The sequence below is a fragment of the Arabidopsis lyrata genome (assembly GCF_000004255.2).
Source record: "Arabidopsis lyrata subsp. lyrata unplaced genomic scaffold ARALYscaffold_1, whole genome shotgun sequence".
NCBI classification, from domain to species: Eukaryota; Viridiplantae; Streptophyta; class Magnoliopsida; order Brassicales; family Brassicaceae; genus Arabidopsis; species Arabidopsis lyrata.
In genome coordinates, this window is record NW_003302555.1 from 27,445,752 (window position 1) to 27,467,091 (window position 21,340).

At 44.7% G+C, this 21,340-nt stretch overlaps 1 protein-coding gene across 3 annotated transcripts; it reads right to left on the reverse strand.

The window, feature by feature from the left end:
• Positions 1-519: 519 nt before the first annotated feature.
• Positions 520-20,999, reverse strand: LOC9330397 (probable LRR receptor-like serine/threonine-protein kinase At1g51810). Of its 3 annotated transcripts, XM_021014608.1 has the most exons (15): positions 20,924-20,996; positions 20,515-20,831; positions 20,306-20,451; positions 19,731-20,224; positions 19,461-19,605; positions 19,307-19,378; positions 19,141-19,212; positions 18,987-19,058; positions 13,190-13,369; positions 12,854-13,124; positions 12,584-12,710; positions 12,340-12,405; positions 12,214-12,240; positions 1,069-1,231; positions 520-967 (listed from the first exon to the last, which is right to left on the reverse strand). In XM_021014608.1, exons 1-15 carry the CDS (start codon positions 20,994-20,996, stop codon positions 559-561), a joined length of 2,634 nt encoding a protein of 877 aa, XP_020870267.1. In that variant the 3' UTR covers positions 520-558. The 3 variants fall into 3 exon arrangements, with proteins under 3 accessions (XP_020870267.1, XP_020870268.1, XP_002894336.2); XM_021014609.1 differs by having other exon boundaries at positions 20,306-20,831; positions 20,924-20,999; XM_002894290.2 differs by having other exon boundaries at positions 20,378-20,831.
• Positions 21,000-21,340: the final 341 nt, after the last annotated feature.

A 21,340-nucleotide genomic window follows, 5' to 3' on the forward strand; every position in this document is an offset into this window, starting at 1 on the left:
AGAAGAATAGCATAAAACGTACTAAAAAATAGGCAGATAAAATATTCTAGGAATGTGTATAGTTGAACTTAAATTTATTAGAAGACGTGAACACTTGGGGTTTTCTATGCAGTTTTACAATTTTGCCAGACATGTTGCCTTTTAAATCTTTTTAATATATTAAGGCTTACGCAAAACTCAGAAAGTTTGAGGTTTTCTACACATTACTGTCAAGACAAATAAATACAAAAACATCATATAAAATCACATAAAACTATTGTGGCATGCTGATCAGGCCATCGAGTAAGTCAACTCGCTTCTCCAAGTAACGTTGACCTTCTTAGGTAAAATGTTTTAAGCTTCTCGTGCAGCAATGTTGTTCTTTGGTTGGAAATAAATGGAAAATGGAGATAAATATACTTAGAACTTCTTTTCATAATTATCAATCACAAAAGTTCATAGTTCTCAAACAAAGTCAATAATGTTATTGGAGATACAAAAAAATATTTCAGATAGTTTTGAAAAATATAAATGGGAATACAAAAATACACGATACAACAGGAGAAGTTCTCATGATCTCTATCGAGCTGCAGGATTTGCTTCAGGTTCAAATGTCATACTCACTTCTATGGAACTCTGTGAATCCATCTCTTGACTCTGTCCTCCCCTCAAATTTTCTGATGCTAAACACTCGTTTAGTTCAGAAACAACTTGAGTCATTGTCGGTCTATTTATCGAAGAAGGATTCAGACACGACATTGCCAATTCGACAGCTTTCCAAACTGAACTAGAGTCATAATCTCCATGGAGACTTGGATCCGTAATGCTTTTGATGTCTCCTTTTGTAAGCATTTGTCCTACCCATTCTGCTATGTGTCGCTTTTCACGGTTTTGGTCAATCACTGGTTTGTTTGTAATTATCTCCAATATTACAATACCAAAACTGTAGACGTCACTCTTTTCTGTCAACCAATTTGTTCGGTAATATCTGTAGGACGGTTCAACGATGTTACTTAACATGAACACTACGGAAATAAAAAGAAGATATGCTAAATACATTGTAGTAATTAAGTGGTGATATATACTTACTCGGGATCAAGGTATCCAATTGTTCCAGCAACAACTGTTGATACATGAGTCTCGCCTTCAATTGGAAATGACCTCGAAAGTCCAAAATCAGCAAGTTTGGCCTGTAAGTGTTCATTCAACAATATATTTGTAGTTTTGATATCCCTATGAACCATTAGTGGTTGTTGGGGTCGGATTCCATCATTTGGCGCCGAGCCAGACTTAGAACACCTCGGGAGTTTTACAGAGATCACCTCGGGATATCGCATCATCCACCCCGGGTTATCCACCTAATCAGCCTAGGGTATCCGAGCCCATCGCCTCGGGGGTACCCGGACACGACATTGGGGATACCCGAGCCAATCGCCTCGGAGTATCCGAGCCCATCACCTCGGGGGTACCCGGACACGACATTGGGGATACCCGAGCCCAATCGCCTCGGAGTGCCCGAGCCCATCGCCTCGGGGGTACCCGGACACGACATTAGGGATACCCGAGCCCAATCGCCTCGGAGTGCCCGAGCCCATCGCCTCGGGGTACTCGAACAAGACAGCTCGGGGTACCCGAGCTAGTCTCTCCTGTATACCCGAGCCGATTGCACAAGTTCTCCGAGGTGAAGTCTTCATCATCACCCGAGGCAAAGACTTGGTAAATATTCATCTTCAAAGTATCATTTCCAAACAAGGCGTCATTTCCGAAGGATCATTTCCGATAGACCCGGAAATGATAGGGGAGAATCTCGAAAGATCAACTCAAATCAGGAAACCTTCCGAAAACCCCCGAAAAATAAGGAAACTATCCTAATCCGCGATATTCTGAGCCGACTTCAAGATAAATGGAAATCTTCCGAGAATATCGCTGGAGAGGGGGTTTATCACCCCTATATAAAGAGATTCAAGGCTCTCGCAGAAAGGAGGCAGGATCGCTCTAGAATTTACACTACGCAAAGCTCTCACAGCACAAACATCTTTTTCTTTTACGATCAAACTCTTGTACGATCAAAGTCATCTTTTTCTTAATAATATCGAGAACACTATCTTTGGTATCAATTGATTCTGTCGTTCTTTGAGAATTCTCGCAAATCGTATCCCTAAATTAAAACCCTAGACAAATCTCGATTGTGTTAGTTTCGCCTTCCACAGTTTGGCGCCGTCTGTGGGGATACTTTAGAATTCTCTTACCCTAAGACGCAGAATTCGGTTACCGAAAAGGACGATGAACGAAGACGGTCGTCAGACACCACCAGCTGGAGGAGGGATCCCGAACCCTCCGAACCCTCAGAATCCTCAAGCCGATCCGACGATCATAGCGACTCTAGCCGAACTGAAAGACCTGATGGTTAAATTCCAGAAGAAAGCTGACGACCAAGAGAAAGCTAACAAAACCTTGGCGCAGCGAGTCGACGAAATCGCAACACGTGGGCAACAAAAAACCACGCGTTTCCAGACTCGGCCGCCACGTGCTCAGAGGGACTTGCCTGGCATCAACCCAACAAGACTCACGTTCGCGACACCAACCGACAACACCAGAGTCGCAACCCGAGCCGACCCTGCCAGACGCGAGAACCAAGATGATCCCACCGAGCCAGACGCAGTGGACATGACGGACGAGCCAGATGATTTGCAAGACGAGCGCACCCGAGCCGGAGCTAACTCCGCCGAGCGAACGGACCTTACTGATGACGAAGAAACTGAGGAAAACATAAGGTGGGCCGAAGAATCCGAAAGAGAAGACGATCTAAGCAAGATCCGAGCCTCCCTAGCCAAGGCGGAAGCTGATATGAAGCTCGTCAAAACCCAGATACATAGCGTTTCATCCTCTGCACCAAACATCGACCGAATTCTAGAAGAATCTCGGAATACGCCCTTCACCAAAAGAATTTCCGAAACGACGATGTCCAATCTGGGGAAGTTCAAAATCGACTCCTACAACGGATCAACCGACCCGAAGTGTCACATTAAATCTTTCGTGATATCCGTAGCCCGAGCCAGGTTCAAGCCCGGGGAAAAGGATGCAGGTCTATGCTTACTGTTCGTGGAACACCTCAAAGGACCCGCATTAGAGTGGTTTTCAAGATTGGAACGAAACTCGATTGACAGTTTCGACGAGCTGTCGACACTGTTCCTCAAGCAATACTCCGTGCTCATCGACCCCGGAACCTCTGACGCGGATCTGTGGTCCCTGTCTCAACAGTCCACCGAGCCGTTAAGAGATTTCCTCACAACCTTCAAATCGACGCTAGCCAAGGTCGAAGGAATTACAGATGTAGCCGCTCTTTCGGCTTTAAAGAAAGCTCTCTGGTACAAATCAGAATTCAGGAAAGAGTTGAACCTGTCTAAACCAACAACAATTCGCGACGCGCTGCATCGAGCCTCGGATTTCGTCGCCCACGAAGAAGAGATGGCGCTGCTAGCAAAGAGGCATGAGCCAACGAAACAGGCGCCCCGAGCCGAGAAAACCGAGAAAGCCCAAGCGACACCTCCGGTCCAGAAGAAGACACGTGAGAGCGGTGCGTATACGCATCACGAAGGGCACAATTTCTCGGGATACCATAGCTACCAGATTGACACGCCCCGAGGCCGTGGCCACGGTAGAGGCCGAGGCCGTGGGCGAGGAAGAGAGTCCTTCACTTGGACAAGGGATCAGCCACCGAGCAATGATCAAGAATATTGCGAACACCACAAAATTTTCGGCCACCATACCTCGAGATGCCGAAGCCTCGGAGCTAAGTTAGAAACCAAATTCCTAGCTGGAGAGCTCGGGACGAACGTCACTCTTAAGGATCTCGAGCCAGAGCCAGAGCCCGAGCAGACCAACCCGGGAAGAGACCCCGAACCAAGGAACCAGGAGTCTCAGAAAAGAACCCGGGGGACGGAAGACGAAGACCGAGATGGTACGCGGCAGAAGGTTCTCACCATAATGGGTGGATCGCCATACTGTCATGACACCGTAGCGGCAATCAAAGCTTATCAACGCCGAGCCGAGACGCCTAGCAACTGGACAAGACGCTTCGATCGACCTAGCGATGTGATCACATTCAAAGAAAGCGAGACAAACGGGCTCGACATGCCTCATAATGATCCAATCGTCGTCACGTTAGCGATAGGAGACCATGATATTTACCGAGTATTAATTGACACCGGCAGCACCATCGACGTAATCTTTTGCGAAACACTCCGAAAAATGAACATCGACATGTCACAGGTAATTCCGACCCCGAGGCCTGTCCTCGGATTTTCAGGGGAAACTTTGATGACGCTTGGAACCATCCAACTACCAGTCCGAGCCGGCGGGGTAACAAAGATAGTCAACTTCTCAGTCACCGATCAACCTACCATCTACAACGTCATAATGGGAACTCTGTGGTTAAATCTAATGCGAGCTGTCGCATCAACATATCATCTGTGTGTCAAATTCCCGACCCCCAATGGCGTGAAAACGATCTGGGGCAGTCAGAAAAATTCTCGGATGTGTTTCATGGCAGTACACAAACTTCGAAACCCTGTCACTGAAGCGAAGGCTGAAACCGATCACAAGAAATCAAAACTTGGCCGGAGTGAAGAGAAGGCTATATCTAAACAGTTATAGCAATTACAGATCGAGGAGGCGCGCAAGGAGAAGAAGCCTACCTCGGATCCTGTAATCTCCATTAGCCTCGACGACGAACGGCCTGAACGATGCGTGGAAATTGTTAGCGACTTAACCGAGGAAATCAAGACCGAGCTCATCTCATTCCTCAAAGAGAACATCAACACCTTCGCCTGGTCGGCTGAAGATCTACCTGGGGTAAGCATCGACGTAATCTGCTACGAGCTGAATGTTGACCCATCTTTCAAGCCCATCAAGCAGAAGCGAAGAAAATTGGGTCGTGATCGCGCAGATTCCGTGAACGCCGAAGTAGAAAAGCTCCTGAAGATCGGTTCAATCTCCGAAGCAAGATATCCAGACTAGTTAGCAAATCCTGTCGTGGTTAAAAAGAAGAACGGCAAGTGGAGAGTCTGCGTCGATTTCACCGATCTGAACAAAGCTTGTTTTCCACTCCCACATATCGATCGCTTAGTGGAAGCAACCGCGGGAAATAAGTTGCTATCATTCATGGATGCTTTCGCAGGATACAATCAGATTCTCATGCACCCCGACGATCGCGAGAAGACAGCATTCATCACAGACCGAGGTATCTACTGTTACAAAGTCATGCCCTTCGGACTCAAGAATGCTGGCGCAACGTATCAACGGCTCGTCAACAGGATGTTCTCCGAGCAGCTCGGGAAGACGATGGAAGTTTATATCGACGACATGTTAGTCAAATCCCTTGAAGAAAGCGATCACATAGCCCATCTACGCGACTGTTTTCGCTAGCTCAACAAGCACAACATGAAGCTCAACCCGACAAAATGTCGTTTCGCGGTAAAGTCGGGAGAATTCTTAGGATATCTCGTAACTCACCGAGGCATCGAGGCAAACCCGAAGCAAATCGATGCTCTACTGAACATGCCCTCACCACAGAACAAGCGCGAAGTCCAACGTCTCACCGGGAGAGTCGCAGCCTTGAACCGATTCATCTCGCGGTCCACTGACAAATGCCTGGCTTTCTACGATACTCTGTGCGGGAACAAGAAATTCGAATGGACCGATCGATGCGAAGAAGCTTTTCAGGAACTGAAGAAGTATTTGGCTAATCCACCGGTGTTGGCGATAAGTGGAGTCATAGTCAGGGAAGACAGAGGAGAGCAGAAGCCGATATTTTATGTCTCGCAAACTTTCACCGACGCGGAAACACGCTTCCCGCAAACGGAAAAGCTCGCCCTCGCCGTAGTAATGTCAGCTCGGAAACTACGGCCATATTTCCAGTCTCACTCAATTGTCGTCATGGCGCCCGTATCACTCCGAACCATCCTGCACAGTCCGAGCTAATCGGGACGCCTGGCCAAGTGGGCAGTAGAACTCAGCGAGTATGACATCGAATACAGGAACAAAACATGCGCGAAATCTCAAGTCCTGGCCGATTTTATCATCGAGCTGCCAATAGAGAACGCCCGCGAGGAGTCACCCAACGCTGTTTGGATCCTCCACGTCGACGGCTCATCCTCAAAACAAGGTTCTAGCGTCGGAATCCGCCTAGCATCACCAGAGGGTGAAATCCTCGAACAATCCTTTCGGCTAAATTTCGACGCGACTAACAACGTAGCTGAGTATGAAGCGCTGATAGCAGGACTTAAGCTAGCTCGGTGACTTAAGATCAACAAGCTGCGAGCCTTTTGCGACTCCCAGCTCGTGGCTAATCAATTCAATGGAGAATACGCGGCTCGCGACGAACGAATGGAAGCGTATCTTGCTCTCACGCAAGACTTGGCGAAACAGTTCGGAGAGTTCGAGTTAACCAGAATCCCACGAGGTGAAAACACATCGGCCGATGCCTTAGCGGCTCTAGCTTCAACCTCCGACCCGAATCTGAAGAGAATCGTACCGGTCGAGTTCATCGAAAAGCCGAGCATCGAAGATAATAGCAAGGATCGAGTTCTAACAGCTCGGGAGACAGAAGAACCGGAAGAAATGTACATCGAACTGCTAGACCAGCAAACTACGGACGCAACCGAGCCCGAATACGGAAGCGACGCCAAATGGATCGGAGCCATCCGAAGCTACATAGCCGATGGAGAAGTTCCTACTGAAAAATGGGCAGCTCGGAAGCTTAAGGCCAAAGCGGCTCGGTATACTCTGATCGACGGAGAACTCTTTAAATGGCGATTTTCTGGTCCCCTCCTTATCTGTGTCGAAGGAAATGAAGCTCGGAGAGTCATGGAAGAAGTACACGGCGGATCTTGTGGAAACCATTCTGGCGGAAGAGCCCTGGCTATAAAGATCAAACGACACGGATATTTTTGGCCGACGATGGTCAAAGACTGCGAGAAGTTTTCTCAACGATGTGATAAATGCCAGAGGCACGCACCAACCATTCATCAACCCGCCGAGCTCCTCTCTTCCATCACTTCGCCTTATCCATTCATGCGATGGTCCATGGACATCATCGGACCTCTACACAACTCCAAGCAGAAGAAACTCGTCCTTATACTGATAGACTACTTCTCCAAATGGATCGAGGCGGACTCCTACGCCAGCATCAAAGACACGCAGGTCGAGAACTTCGTCTAGAAGAACATCGTGTGCCGCCACGGAATACCTTACGAGATCGTTACAGACAACAGATCGTAGTTTATTTCAGCTCGGTTCGAAGGATTCTGCGAGAAATGGGGAATTCGCCTTAGCAAGTCTACGCCTCGGTACCCTCAGGGAAACGGACAGGCCGAAACGGCAAACAAGACGATTCTCGACGGAATAAAAAAGCGCCTCGACGCGAAGAAAGGCCGCTGGGCCGACGAATTGGAAGGAGTACTATGGTCGCACATAACGACGCCGCGGCGGGCCACGGGAGAAACACCTTTCGCCCTTGTCTACGGCACGGAGTGTGTGATTCCCACCGTAGCCGAGATCCCGGGACTAAGAAGACGTTTTCTCCCCGAGCAGGAAAATTCCAACACTCAGATGATGCTGGACGAGCTGGACTTAATTGACGAAAGAAGAGATTCGGCTTTGATCCGTATGCAGAACTATCAAAATACGACGGCTCGGTACTACAATTCTCACGTTAAGCATCGCCGCTTCCACGAAGGAGATCTTGTACTGCGCAAAGTTTTCTAGAATACCGCCGAACAGAACGCAGGTAAGCTCGGCGCGAATTGCGAAGGACCTTACACGATCGCAAAGGTAATCCGTCCCGGCGTCTACAAACTCGTCAACATGAACGGCAAAGCGGTACCTAGATCCTGGAACGCAATGCATCTAAGGAAATATTACCGCTAAAAACCTAAGGTACGCATGTACTCGAACTACGGGGTGGCTTGATCCCTGAAAAGGGTACGTAGGCAGCTCGTCCTCGGACGAGTTCAGCTACCCCCCCTAATTAAAAAAGGGGGAGTGGGTCCGTATACATATACTCCCACTAAATTTTTGAACTTTTATAAGTTTTTACCCTTTGAATTTTTATTTTTATCCACCTCGACATCTTCCCAAAATTCATCTCGGGAAACTTTACGGTCTCCTTATCGACCCACAAAGCCAACAGTTCGTTCGGACGATGGCCACGTCCACGAACAGAGAGCTCATTTCACCGCCTCGGTTACAGCGCGCTATATAAGCATTCGAGACGATTCGGTCAGAGATATCTTGCCATAAAGAAATTGTCTTCAGAAAACCCAGTTGACTTCGACACTGGTACCCCAGTTCGCTTCTAAGCACTGGCTTCGACTATATCAGCTCGGGTCGCAACCGATAAAGATTAGTCCCACGTAGCCAAAACCCAGTTATCCTAACACTGGTGCACGATTCATTTCACTTTCGGCTCGAAAGTTAAAACGTTTGGATTTAACTTCTCAACGAGCAAATCATAAACCCGGTTAACTTATCACTGATGCACAATTCTTTTCGCTTTTGGCTCGGAAGTTAAATCCAACTATTTGACATTAGTATTGGATTCAGTTCGGAAAAATTTTAAGATAAAAATACTTAACATCATATTCAGTGGATAAAGCCGTCCAGGCATGTCTTACAAAAAAGGGCAAAAGAGAGAATAAAAAGACATCTCGGGATCAGATCGAATCTTGGTTAACCGGCGAAACTTGAGCTACCTCGGTTCGAACCCGACTGGTCGGCAACGCCTATCGCAGCCGCGGCATCCTCGATCGAACGGTTCCCGAAGCTATCGTCGATAGAGTCCGGGGAATTCATCGACAGAGTCCCGAAGCTATCGTCGACAGAGTCCCGAAGCTATCGTCGACAGAGTCCAGAATCGTAGGCTCGAACCATGGAATTCATTAGGTTGAAGGCCTGAAATCGAACGGGAATCATCAGCAAACAAGTATGGAAACGATAGAAAAACACGTAAGGAATGAATCGATACCTTCAGAAATCCAGCAGCGGTTTCACGGTAGTTTTGTGCCTCCAGCAAGGCCTCGGGAGCGGAAAGCGGCGGACCCGAACAAGAAGCGATAAGATTAGCCGAAGCTATCTTATCCTTGTAGATGGGAGCCTCACTACGGCTCCTCTTCTCCTTTCTGCGTCCTCCCGAGCTATCACCTCGGGGCCTCTTCAATTTCGCCTTAGCCTTCGCCTCGGCACCCAGAGCTACGATCGCTAAAGCCCCTACTACCTCAGGAACTTCTACATCCGGCCGAACGTCACCGGAGGCCTCGGGTCTGGACGAATCTGCAGCGACCCGAGCCTCCTCAGTCGCCTCGGTACCATCGGCAACCTCTGGATCATTGTTAACCTCAGGCGGAGTTGGCGGTCTGAAAGTCGCCTCTAAAACCCTTTTTTCCTCGGCCGCCTTTCTTTCGGCAGCTTTCTTCGCCCTCAAAGACTGCGCGGCTCCTTGCATTTCAATGAGGTGATCTAGACGATGGTCGGATGATTCTGAAGAAGACTGGCAGGGAGCTCCGTGCAGCAAACGCAAGGCTCTCTCAATTCTTTCCTGGGAGAAGTGTTTCGTCCAATCGCACTTCCGAGCTATAAGTTCGTCGTGGAGATCTAGAAAGCCTTCGGGAACGTCTTCGAGAAATGACGGATTCCGATCTGCATGAACAAGAAAAACGGTCAATGAAAAGGTTAAAGCAAAACAAAACAGCAAATACGGCTTCGGGCGTAGTACCAATTTTTCGCCACTTTCCAACAACTTTCCCTAAGTAGTCCTCGTGGACGCTATACTCATTCAAGGCTACGTAAAGAAGTTATCGGTGTACTTCTCATCCTTGCTCGGGAAACCACCGATAACCCTCCTATTTGGCCTCGGAGATATGTAAAATCTCTCAACAGGGCCTGGTATGCGCCGGATCTCCAGGAGATTCCTCAAGTGGCTGAGGCCGACAATATTGACAGTCTCAATACTTCGGACTAAAATCCCCACTAGATGCCGCAGGCCTCGAGTCGTTATCTGGGATAGAGCAATCTTGTACGACCACAGAAACGCCAAAATCGGCCTCGGGATTGGAAGCCAAAGGTAGCAATGGTAGAAGAACCCCTCGTAAAGGGTGAAAAACCCCTCGGGCGGATCATCTGCTCGCTCATTCGGAGTTGGAAGTCTTAGCTCGATTCCCTCGCTAAAACTGAACCGGGCCTTGAGATCCCGAAGGGAGTCCTCCGTGCATAAGGTGGAACCCGGGGGATCGGGTTTCCTAGCTTTCTTGGCTCGTTTTCTCTTCTGTTGATCCTTGGCTGCTTGAACTTTAGCTTGAAGCAACCTGGCCGCCTCGTCAGAGTCATAATGAACCTCCTCGGCCTTAATAGGAAGTAGAGACGCCTCGGGGGCATTTTGCCAGCATGAGACTCCAGCTTCACCAACTGCCGGTGGATGTATCCCCCTCCTATTCAAAATCGCCTCGGGATCATCAGGCAAATCCTGATCCCGAGCCACATATGCAATCGCGTCTTCCCGAGCGATGAAACGGCTCGGGTCTTCTTCCCGTGAAGCCGACTCTGCATCACTACCACGATACAACTCGATCTGACGGTCCGTGGTATCCGCCTCGGGGTCGCTCGAAGAACTCCAGACCATCTTTCTCTTGTAGACAGGGAGATGAGTATCGCCTCGGGGCGAATCACTGGAATCAGAGAGAGACATTTTCTGGCTCGGGAGATTGAAGAAGTTGATCGGAGGAACAAAGCTTGATAGATCGGAGAAATCAACCTAGATCTAATGACGGTGGCGCTACGACGGAAGTATAACGGAAAAAGTAGAAAATGCAGGAACTTAAGATCAGAGAGAGAAGAGAACGAACCTTGAGAATTTTCTTTTGCAGTTGCGAAATGAAAAAATGAGTCGGAGACTTAACATTTATAGAGATTTAGGGCGCGTCGGGTACGAACGAGCCAAATAAAACACATCGTATCCGCGTCTAAGGCGCGTCGGGCACGCACGAATTGAGTAGGATACTTCGCATCCGCACGAATCTCGGGAATCAGCGAAAGGACCTTTCCACTTCTCGAGAAGGAATCCCAACCGTCACACGCCAAGAGAAGATGAAACGACAAAGGAATTCGAATCGCCAAAAACTTTGAAGGGACCGAACTGTCCAAAGTAAATGGCTCGGTCTAATTGTCATAAAACTCGTCACGCTTGGTTCTCCAAACTAACGAGCTGGGGGGCTAACTGTTGGGGTCGGATTCCATCCTTTGGCGCCGAGCCAGACTTAGAACACCTCGGGAGTTTTACAGAGATCACCTCGGGATATCGCATCATCCACCCCGGGTTATCCACCTAATCAGCATAGGGTATCCGAGCCCATCGCCTCGGGGGTACCCGGACACGACATTGGGGATACCCGAGCCAATCGCCTCGGAGTATCCGAGCCCATCACCTCGGGGGTACCCGGACACGACATTGGGGATACCCGAGCCCAATCGCCTCGGAGTGCCCGAGCCCATCGCCTCGGGGGTACCCGGACACGACATTAGGGATACCCGAGCCCAATCGCCTCGGAGTGCCCGAGCCCATCGCCTCGGGGTACTCGAACAAGACAGCTCGGGGTACCCGAGCTAGTCTCTCCTGTATACCCGAGCCGATTGCACAAGTTCTCCGAGGCGAAGTCTTCATCATCACCCGAGGCAAAGACTTGGTAAATATTCATCTTCAAAGTATCATTTCCAAGCAAGGCGTCATTTCCGAAGGATCATTTCCGATAGACCCGGAAATGATAGGGGAGAATCTCGAAAGATCAACTCAAATCAAGAAACCTTCCGAAAACCCCCGAAAAATAAGGAAACTATCCTAATCCGCGATATTCTGAGCCGACTTCAAGATAAATAGAAATCTTCCGAGAATATCGCTGGAGAGGCGGTTTATCACCCCTATATAAAGAGATTCAAGGCTCTCGCAGAAAGGAGGCAGGATCGCTCTAGAATTTACACTACGCAAAGCTCTCACAGCACAAACATTTTTTTCTTTTACGATCAAACTCTTGTACGATCAAAGTCATCTTTTTCTTAATAATATCGAGAACACCATCTTTGGTATCAATTGATTCTGTCGTTCTTTGAGAATTCTCGCAAATCGTATCCCTAAATTAAAACCCTAGACAAATCTCGATTGTGTTAGTTTCGACTTCCACAGTGGTTTACAACCATTATGTAGGTACTCCAATCCTGTGGAAGAAAACCATTTCAAAACAAAATTCAATATATTTAAGCTAATAAATCTACACAAAAAAAAAGGTAATGAGGATATGAACGCTCGAGACAAACCTTGTGCGGATTCAGCAACTATTTTTAGTCTAGTTGCCCAATTCAAAAAAGAGCCACCACGTTTTCCTGTGTTTGGTCAAGGAATAATTGAATGTTAAATTCTTAAGTTACATACGCATAGCTAAATAGTTAGAATCATGTAAGAATATATAGTTAATAAAATATGCATATACTAGCTTCGAAATGTTTTCGAAAAAAAAAAAACTAAACACGGTGAGTTTGGTAGCTAGCTTTAATATATTACCTGACATATGCTCATCTAAGTCTCCATTGGCCATGTATTCGTAAATGAGAGCCAATTTATCCCCTTCATCACAATATCCAACAAGACCGACCAAATTCTTGTGATGAACTCTAAGAAGAAGTTCCACCTAGTAAACCTCGTGGTAACAAATCAATATTGACAAGTCTTTCCCATAGAAAAGGATTGTTTTGGATAAGGGTTGTTATAAAAGATTGATATGTTTCACGAGTATTTCCATTCAAAATTCTATTGAAGATAGTGAAAGAGTACCTCAGCTTTGAATTGTTTATATCCTTGAGATGAAGATTGTGAGAGCATTTTGACAGCAACTTCTTCGGTATCATTCACAGAACCATAATAGACAATTCCAAACCCTCCTTTCCCAAGGATTCTCTGGAAGTTATTTGTCATCTTCACAACTTCCGAGTAAGTAAACCTTTTATTCGTTGTCATTATTGCCGGTTCGGCTGATCTTGATGATCTAACATCCGTATTTAGCATACATGATGTTGGCTCTAAATTCATGAGACAAAAAGTTAGACTTTCAGATACAAACATGTTGTAATAACTTTCTAGTATTGAATTTATCACGAATACCTTCATCACTTGATGGGTTTTTCTTTTTTTATGAGAACACAACATAGAATCGATGCAATTATGAGAATAACAAGTGCAGCAATTGATGCGGAAACAGGTACTATAATGTTGTTTTTCTGATGTCCACCCTCTCTAGCTCCATTTACACATGACCTAGTTGTGCAAATAATCTTTGGATTTCCTTCAACACTTTAGATTGCAAGTGTTTTATCAATATAGAGTCGAAGGTGTTGAGTCTTTCACCAAGTGTTTCTGATCTTGTGATAAAGCTCTAACCTTTATGTTTGTTTGCTGTAGTTTGTTATGCAAGAAAGAAACAAGACACGAGATTTACGAGTTCCCAAGACCAAATCAGTCAAGGTACGTCTCGGAGAGCTTCAACCAGCTCTCTAGGCACTCTTATCTTTTACCGAACAGTACAAGCTCTCTATGTCACACCACTCTCACCCTTTACAGAAAGAAAACCCACACCAAAGAGTTACACACAAGAAGACACTCAAGAGTAAAACCCTCAAACCCTTGTTTCTCACAACTCTCTCTCTAGACTTTCTCTCTCAATAATGACTGAATGGCTTATCCTCCAAGCTTGATGACACTGTCCTTTTATAAGCTGAGCCTTCGCCGTTCTTGCAGGTGCTACCCGACAACACTGTACGACCAGTGACCATCAAAGCACCAAAAACGCTCTCACATCTGCCGTTTCTTGTTCCTGGGCTTAAGTTTCTTAGCAGACTCCGACTGGGCCTTGACCGGCCCATTCATTTCAACTCAGCCCACCTGTCTAAAGACAATCACCTGAAACGACAATCTCCATCTTGATTGCTTTAGACAGAACAACCGGAGAATTTACCTCCTCCAGTCAGATTCTCCGACATCCCTGTGCCGGAGCTTTAGCTCCTTCGAGCTAATGGTGGTGCCTAAGCACCTTCAAGTTACTCAACCCATCTTCAAATTTCTTCACCGGAACTGATTTAGTGAGTATATCAGCCGGATTTTCTTTGGTGTTTATCTTCGAGACCTTTAGAGTACCTTCCTCGATTTCATCTCTGATGAAGTGAAACCGAGTGTCGATGTGCTTGGTCCGTTCGTGGTGAACGTTGTTCTTCGCTAAGCAGATAGCGCTTTGAGAGTCAGAGAAGATTTCAGCTTCATCTTGTGGGAATCCAAGCTCATCGGTGATTCTCATCAACCAGAGTGCTTCTTTCGCAGCTTCAGCCAGTGCCATATATTCTGCTTCTGTCGTAGACAAAGCAACAACTTGTTGAAGACCAGATCTCCAACTAACTGTGTTCTCTCCCACTTGAAACACATATCCGGTAATTGATCTTCTCCTGTCTAGATCCGCTGCGTGATCACTGTCACAATAGCCTCTTACCTTGAATTCTTTTGACTTTGTGAAAGTAAGCTTGAGATCAGCTGAATTTCTGATGTATCTCAGTACCCATTTCACTGCAGACCAGTGTTCTTTTCCCGGACAACTCATGAATCGACTTATCAGGCCTACTGCGTATGCGATGTCTGGTCGTGTCCCAACCATGGAGTACATCAAGCTCCCAACAGCACTCGCATACGGTATGTCTTGCATTTCAGCTTCACATTCAGCTTTGTCATCTGGTCTCGTGCTGTATAGTTTGAAGTGAGATCCCATTGGAGTCTGCACTGGTCTGCTATCTAGCATGTTAAAGTTCCTTAACACCTTTTCCAGATACTCTTGTTGAGATAGCTGTAGAATGCCTTTAGTTTTGTCCCTGGTGATGTCAATTCCCAGAATTCTCCTTGCCTTACCCATGTCTTTCATCTCAAACTCCTCACTCAGAACTTTCTTTAACCTTACTATCTCCTCCATGTCCTTGGCAGCAACCAGCATATCATCTACATATAACAGTAAGTAGACGTAGTTTCCTTCACTTAGACATTTGAAATACACACAGGGATCAAATTTGCTCCTGGTGTATTTATGAGATTTCATGAACTGGTTGAATCTCAGGTTCCATTGTCTTGGTGCCTGTTTCAGACCATATAGAGATTTTTTCAGCAAGCATACCTAGTCTCCTTTGCCAAAACCCTCTGGTTGTTCCATGTAGATTTCTTCTTCTAGATTCCCATGTAGAAAAGCTGTCTTAACATCCAACTGTTCTAGCTCTAGGTCTTGATAGACCACCATAGATAGCATCAGTCTTATGGTAATGTGTTTCACCACTGGTGCAAACACCTCATGATAGTCAATCCCTTCTATTTGAGAAAAACCCTTTGCAACCAGTCTAGCCTTGAATCTTGGATTTTCAACATCTGGTATACCATGCTTTATCTTGAATATCCACTTGCATCCAATGACCTTTCTGTGTTTTGGTCTTTCTACCAGATCCCAGGTATGATTCTTGTTCAATGACTCCATCTCATCACCTGCTGCTGACTTCCATTTATCTCCATCTCTGCAGTTCATTGCTTCTTGAAAGTTTTGGGGTTCTTCCAGATCAATGACATGTGACATTGTTAGAGCATACTCAGCCACATTTCCATGGTCATACCTGCTAGGCGGTTTGATGTTTGACCTTCGACTTCTATCCCTTGCTAGCAAGTAGTTATCCAACTCATGTGGAGAGTCATCATCAGAAATTGCCCCTTCATCAACCGTTTCAGGCTCATTCTCAGCTCCATCTTCAGTCTCCACTGATGGGCTATGATTTTGATGAGAGGTTTCTCCTGGACTGTCCAATGTAGCTCCATCTGCAGTGTTACCAGGTAACTCAAAGGTTACTTTCTTCCCTTCCATCTTTGATACTTCTTTCTCTGTATCTGACATCTTTCCTATGTCCTTGTACAAAATATCTTCTCTGAACGTCACATCTCGACTTACTATGCACTTCTTGTCTTCAATACTCCAAATTCTGTATCCTTTTACTCCTTGTGGATATCCCATAAACACTCCCCTCTTAGCTCTTGGTTTTAACTTACCCTGCTCAACATGATAGTATGCTAAGCACCCAAATCTTTTCATGTGGCTGTAATCAGGTTCTCTTCCTGCATAGACTTGTTCAGGTATTTGAAATCCCAAAGAAGCAGATGGAGTTCTATTCAGGATGTAGACAACAGTAGATGAAGCTTCAGCCCAAAATGATTCACCTAGACCAGTTTCACTCAGCAAGCTTCTTACCTTCTCAAGAATGGTCCTGTTCAGCCTTTCTGCCACGCCATTTTGCTGGGGAGTATAAGGACATGTTTTGTGTCTTATAATCCCTCTTTCTTTGCAGTAGTCATCAAAGGTTTTGTTGCAGTATTCCAAGCCATTGTCGGTCCTTAGAACTTTTAGTCTTTTACCACTCTGATTTTCAACTAATGCCAGCCACTCAACAAATTTCGTGTAGGCTTCATCTTTGGTCTTCAGGAAATAAATCCACACCTTTCTTGAGAAGTCATCTACAAAGGAGATGTAGTATTGACACTTACTCAGACTAAGAGTAACATTTGGAGATCCCCAAAGATCTGAATGAACATACTCTAGAATTTCCTTTGAGGTATGTTTTCCTGTCTTGTAGGGAGTCTTGTGAGATTTTCCAAGAATGCAGTACTCACAATGTTTCATTTCTGACAGGTCTCTTTCATTGAGTAACTTCTTCTGAACCATTATTTTCAGGTTCTTGTCACTCATATGGCCAAGTCTGCTGTGCCATATCTGAGTGATATCAGGAACGCTTACTGCCACATTGACCTGTGCAAGTGCAGCTTCCCCATCAAGGATGTACAGAGTATCTTTGTAGTCGCCTGCAATTACTTCTTTGTCTCCTTTAAACACTCGAAGTCTATAGTCCTTTGACTGATACCAGCATCCAAGTGTCTCCAATTGTCCCAAAGATATGAGATTTCTCCTAGCAGTTGGTGAATACCTTACCTTGGATAAAATGACTTCACTTCCATCATAGTTAACAATTTTGATTTTTCCAATTGCAGTGATCTCACAGGCAGTGTCATTCCCCATCAATATTCTTCCCCCCTTTACCTCTTCCACATCAAACATTAGATCTTTCCTCTTTGTCATGTGGTAAGAGCAGCCTGAATCCAGTACCCATCCTTCTCTTGGACCAACCTGAGATGCTGTCAACATCAGTGGTTCTGCTTTCGGGTCATGAGCAAGGCTGGCTTCTCCTTTCTGACTGCTACTAGGTTGAAATTTCTTTGGACAATCCTTCTTTAAGTGTTCTTCACTTCCACAAATCCAGCAGGTTCTCTTCTTTGTCACTTTGGACTTACTTCTGCTAGATTTCCCTTTTGTTTGACTCCTTTTATCTGTTCTTCCTCTTGACTGCACAAATAGACCTTCATCAGCAGATTTCTGAGTTGTCACTCCCTTTTGCTTAAGCTCTAGTTCAATAGAGTAAGCTGATCTGATGATTTCTTTAGTGCTGATAGTCTGTTTGCTGCTGCTGTACTTCAGAGTGTGAACCAGATTATCATACTTCTTAGGTAAGCTGTTCATGAGTATAGCAGCCTTGTCTTCTTCTCCCATCTCTGCATTTACGCTTGAGAGATCTAACACCAGCTTGTTGAATATATCCAGATTCTTATCCAGACTCTGATCTTCCTCCATCTTGAAGCTGAAGAAGCGTTGTTTCAGGTAGAAACGATTTGGCAAGGTTTGTGCTTGATACTCATTTTCCAGAGCAGTCCACATATCATATGCAGTAGGCTCTTTCATCACCTTTCTCAGTACAGGATCTGTCAAACCATGACCCAAGAGATTTCTGACTCTCTGATCTTTCTCATCCCATAGTGGATCTGACTTTTCTCCCTCTTCTTCAGGTTTCTTGGGCTTAAGCATGGAGCCAAAACCCAAGATCTCCAACTGACCGCGCATCCTGTGCTTCCAGAGAGTAAAGTCACCTTCACCATCAAACTTACTGACTTCAAACTTGCCTTGAGTAGGTTCCAACATCTTCCTTAGTCTGAAACTCACCCAAAGTTATCACCTTTTCAGGTAAAATCACCAAAGCTCACACCTTTCCTCTACTTTCCTTCTGTAAAACCCTAGAAATAACCTTCAAGACCCTCTACCCTAGCACCGGTGAAGAAATGAGTCTTAAAGGTGAGACCTTTCTGAGTTTTTAACAGTAGACACCTTTAGAGGTCTTAAAGCTTTTAAAGATTGAAACTTTACCTTCAGAAACTTCTGGGAACCGAGCTCTGATACCACTGTTGAGTCTTTCACCAAGTGTTTCTGATCTTGTGATAAAGCTCTAACCTTTATGTTTGTTTGCTGTAGTTTGTTATGCAAGAAAGAAACAAGACACGAGATTTACGAGTTCCCAAGACCAAATCAGTCAAGGTACGTCTCGGAGAGCTTCAACCAGCTCTCTAGGCACTCTTATCTTTTACCGAACAGTACAAGCTCTCTATGTCACACCACTCTCACCCTTTACAGAAAGAAAACCCACACCAAAGAGTTACACACAAGAAGACACTCAAGAGTAAAACCCTCAAACCCTTGTTTCTCACAACTCTCTCTCTAGACTTTCTCTCTCAATAATGACTGAATGGCTTATCCTCCAAGCTTGATGACACTGTCCTTTTATAAGCTGAGCCTTCGCCGTTCTTGCAGGTGCTACCCGACAACACTGTACGACCAGTGACCATCAAAGCACCAAAAACGCTCTCACATCTGCCGTTTCTTGTTCCTGGGCTTAAGTTTCTTAGCAGACTCCGACTGGGCCTTGACCGGCCCATTCATTTCAACTCAGCCCACCTGTCTAAAGACAATCACCTGAAACGACAGAAGGTAATCATCAAACAATGACAGGATGAGAAATCTTACTTCAACTTCAATCCTTTCTTCTCTATAAGCTTTTTGGGAACTGGACCATTGAGATTGTTCCTACTTAAATTTCTGTTAAGATGAACAAATAGGTTAAGCATACGCAAAAGAAAGAAAAAAAAAATAGATTTTCATGTTGTTTAGTAAAACTAACATGACCAATAGCGATTTCATGTCCGCTAGAAATCCCGGTATACCTCCTGTCAAATTGTTATTTGACAAGTCTCTGACATTGATAAAAGCAAAAAATTCATGGTACAATTTCTCTACAAAAACAATACTAATAATGTTTACTTTTCCTAATGTGTGGTGATACTTACAGTTCTTGCAGATTGGTTAGATTCTGAATGGCAGAGGTGATGCTCCCATTCAGTGAACTTGAAGACAAGTTTCTAGTAATGACTCACTCATGAATATTATTTCAAATGTAAGAAAATAAGAATATAAACGATTGATAAGAATGATCTTACGTACAAGAAAGTGATTATTGGTGACGTAGAATTATCAAAGCTATTGCATTTTAGACCGTCCCACAAGAACTTTTTAGGGACGCATGGATCTCCTTGCCAACTGATTTTATTCAATCTATAAGCAGATTGGATTCTCTTGATAGCAGCCACTAACAAAATTATATATAAAGCAGATCAGATCATATTTAAAAAAAAAAAAAAATTCAACAAATCAACAAAAACTTCACAACAAATAAAAAAAAAATCAATAAATCAACGCATTAAAATGACATACCATCAGCTCCGTTTGTTTCTAATAACGAGAAATCAATCTCAGTGAAGCCTTCGATAGCGTTAATCAAAGGTGGAAGATTTGAATCCCACGTTTTCGCCAGTTCGAAATTGCAACTCCCTTCATCGCATTGTTGTGGTGTTGGGTCTTGTAAACTATCGGCTGTTAGAAACTTCGGACTATAAGGATTATCAAAGATCGGTTTTCCATCAATCAAAATATTAAACTTTCTGGTTTCGTTGGCCTTCAAGGTCTGAAGCTCTGCAAAGTGCATGTAGAGGTAAAACTCTGTTGTGGGAGATTCTGTGGTATCAGAACTTATGTTCAATGTTATGTTCAACGACTTTTTAGGGTCTAAGGGCGTTATAGCATTAGCCATCACTGATTGAGGAAGATCATAACTAGAACTTGTTATATTGATAGTCGTATTAAATGGGGCCCACTCGTCCTCCAAGAATCCCGGAGCCCAAAGCCGATCATATACGTCATCAGGGTACCTGGTACAATCTTGTATATTCATGTTGTAGAACATCCTATGCAAAATCTATAACAGTAAATTTTAGTTATAATATATTTACCTTATTACGGCTTCTGAAATGCGGAAATAATTCCGTCCCAAGAGTTGCAATGATTTGCTTTTAGTAATGTACATATCTGTTCTCAGCGGCCTTAGTTCCAGGACATTTATCATAGGCGTACTTGTTCCAGTCTTAACTAGACAAACCTGCAAAGAGTTGGATCGCATTACGTGGATAACCTCCTCCATGAAAGCTTCACTAGTATTCACTGTTTTCCACAAATTGGGCCCAAAGTACAGATCAAAACTCGGGTCGACATTAAGACCATCATAATTTCCATATATGAAAATAGCCCTGATCATATATCTTGTGCCTTGCATGACGTTTAGATTGTAGCAGTTTCGAACTCCATCTGGAAAATATCTTAGTGTCCAAGATGGCTTGATGAAATATCGCGACGTCTCCTCGACTCTACCAGTTCTCCCACCCTGGATTAGATCGGCATCTGATGTGTATATCAATTTGGTTTCAGGTTCTTCATAGGGAGAGTCATTGGGGGACAACCCGCAATCCAAACTTATGAATCCTATATATAAAGGCATGTACGAGCTATATTAGTAAACTCAGAATATAACTTGAATATCCCAAGAATATAAAATGTAGAAAACACATACGTACCGTTTTGATCTTGAGCTTGAACAAGATGTAATAGATGTAAAAGAATCACAAAGAACACACCATATCTTTCCATTTCCCTTCTTGACTTTCTGAAAGGATATTTCAACATTTCACAAACTCAAACGAGATTTTAATTTATGATATCAATTCATGCATATAATATGAGCCACTTCCCAAGTGACATTTAGAAACAAATTAATAAACACTAAAGTTTTGTCAAGGTCCACTCTTAATTAAAACACGACTAGTTTCTCCAATGTAATAAAGCTGAAGTAAAAAAAATGTTGATGTCATTCTCTGAGTGTGACTTTAAAATATTTTTTTTTAATATGCAGTTCATACCAATGGAATTTTTAAACAACATTCACTACCGAAATTAGAAATATATATACCACATTAAGATGGGTATAATGAGAA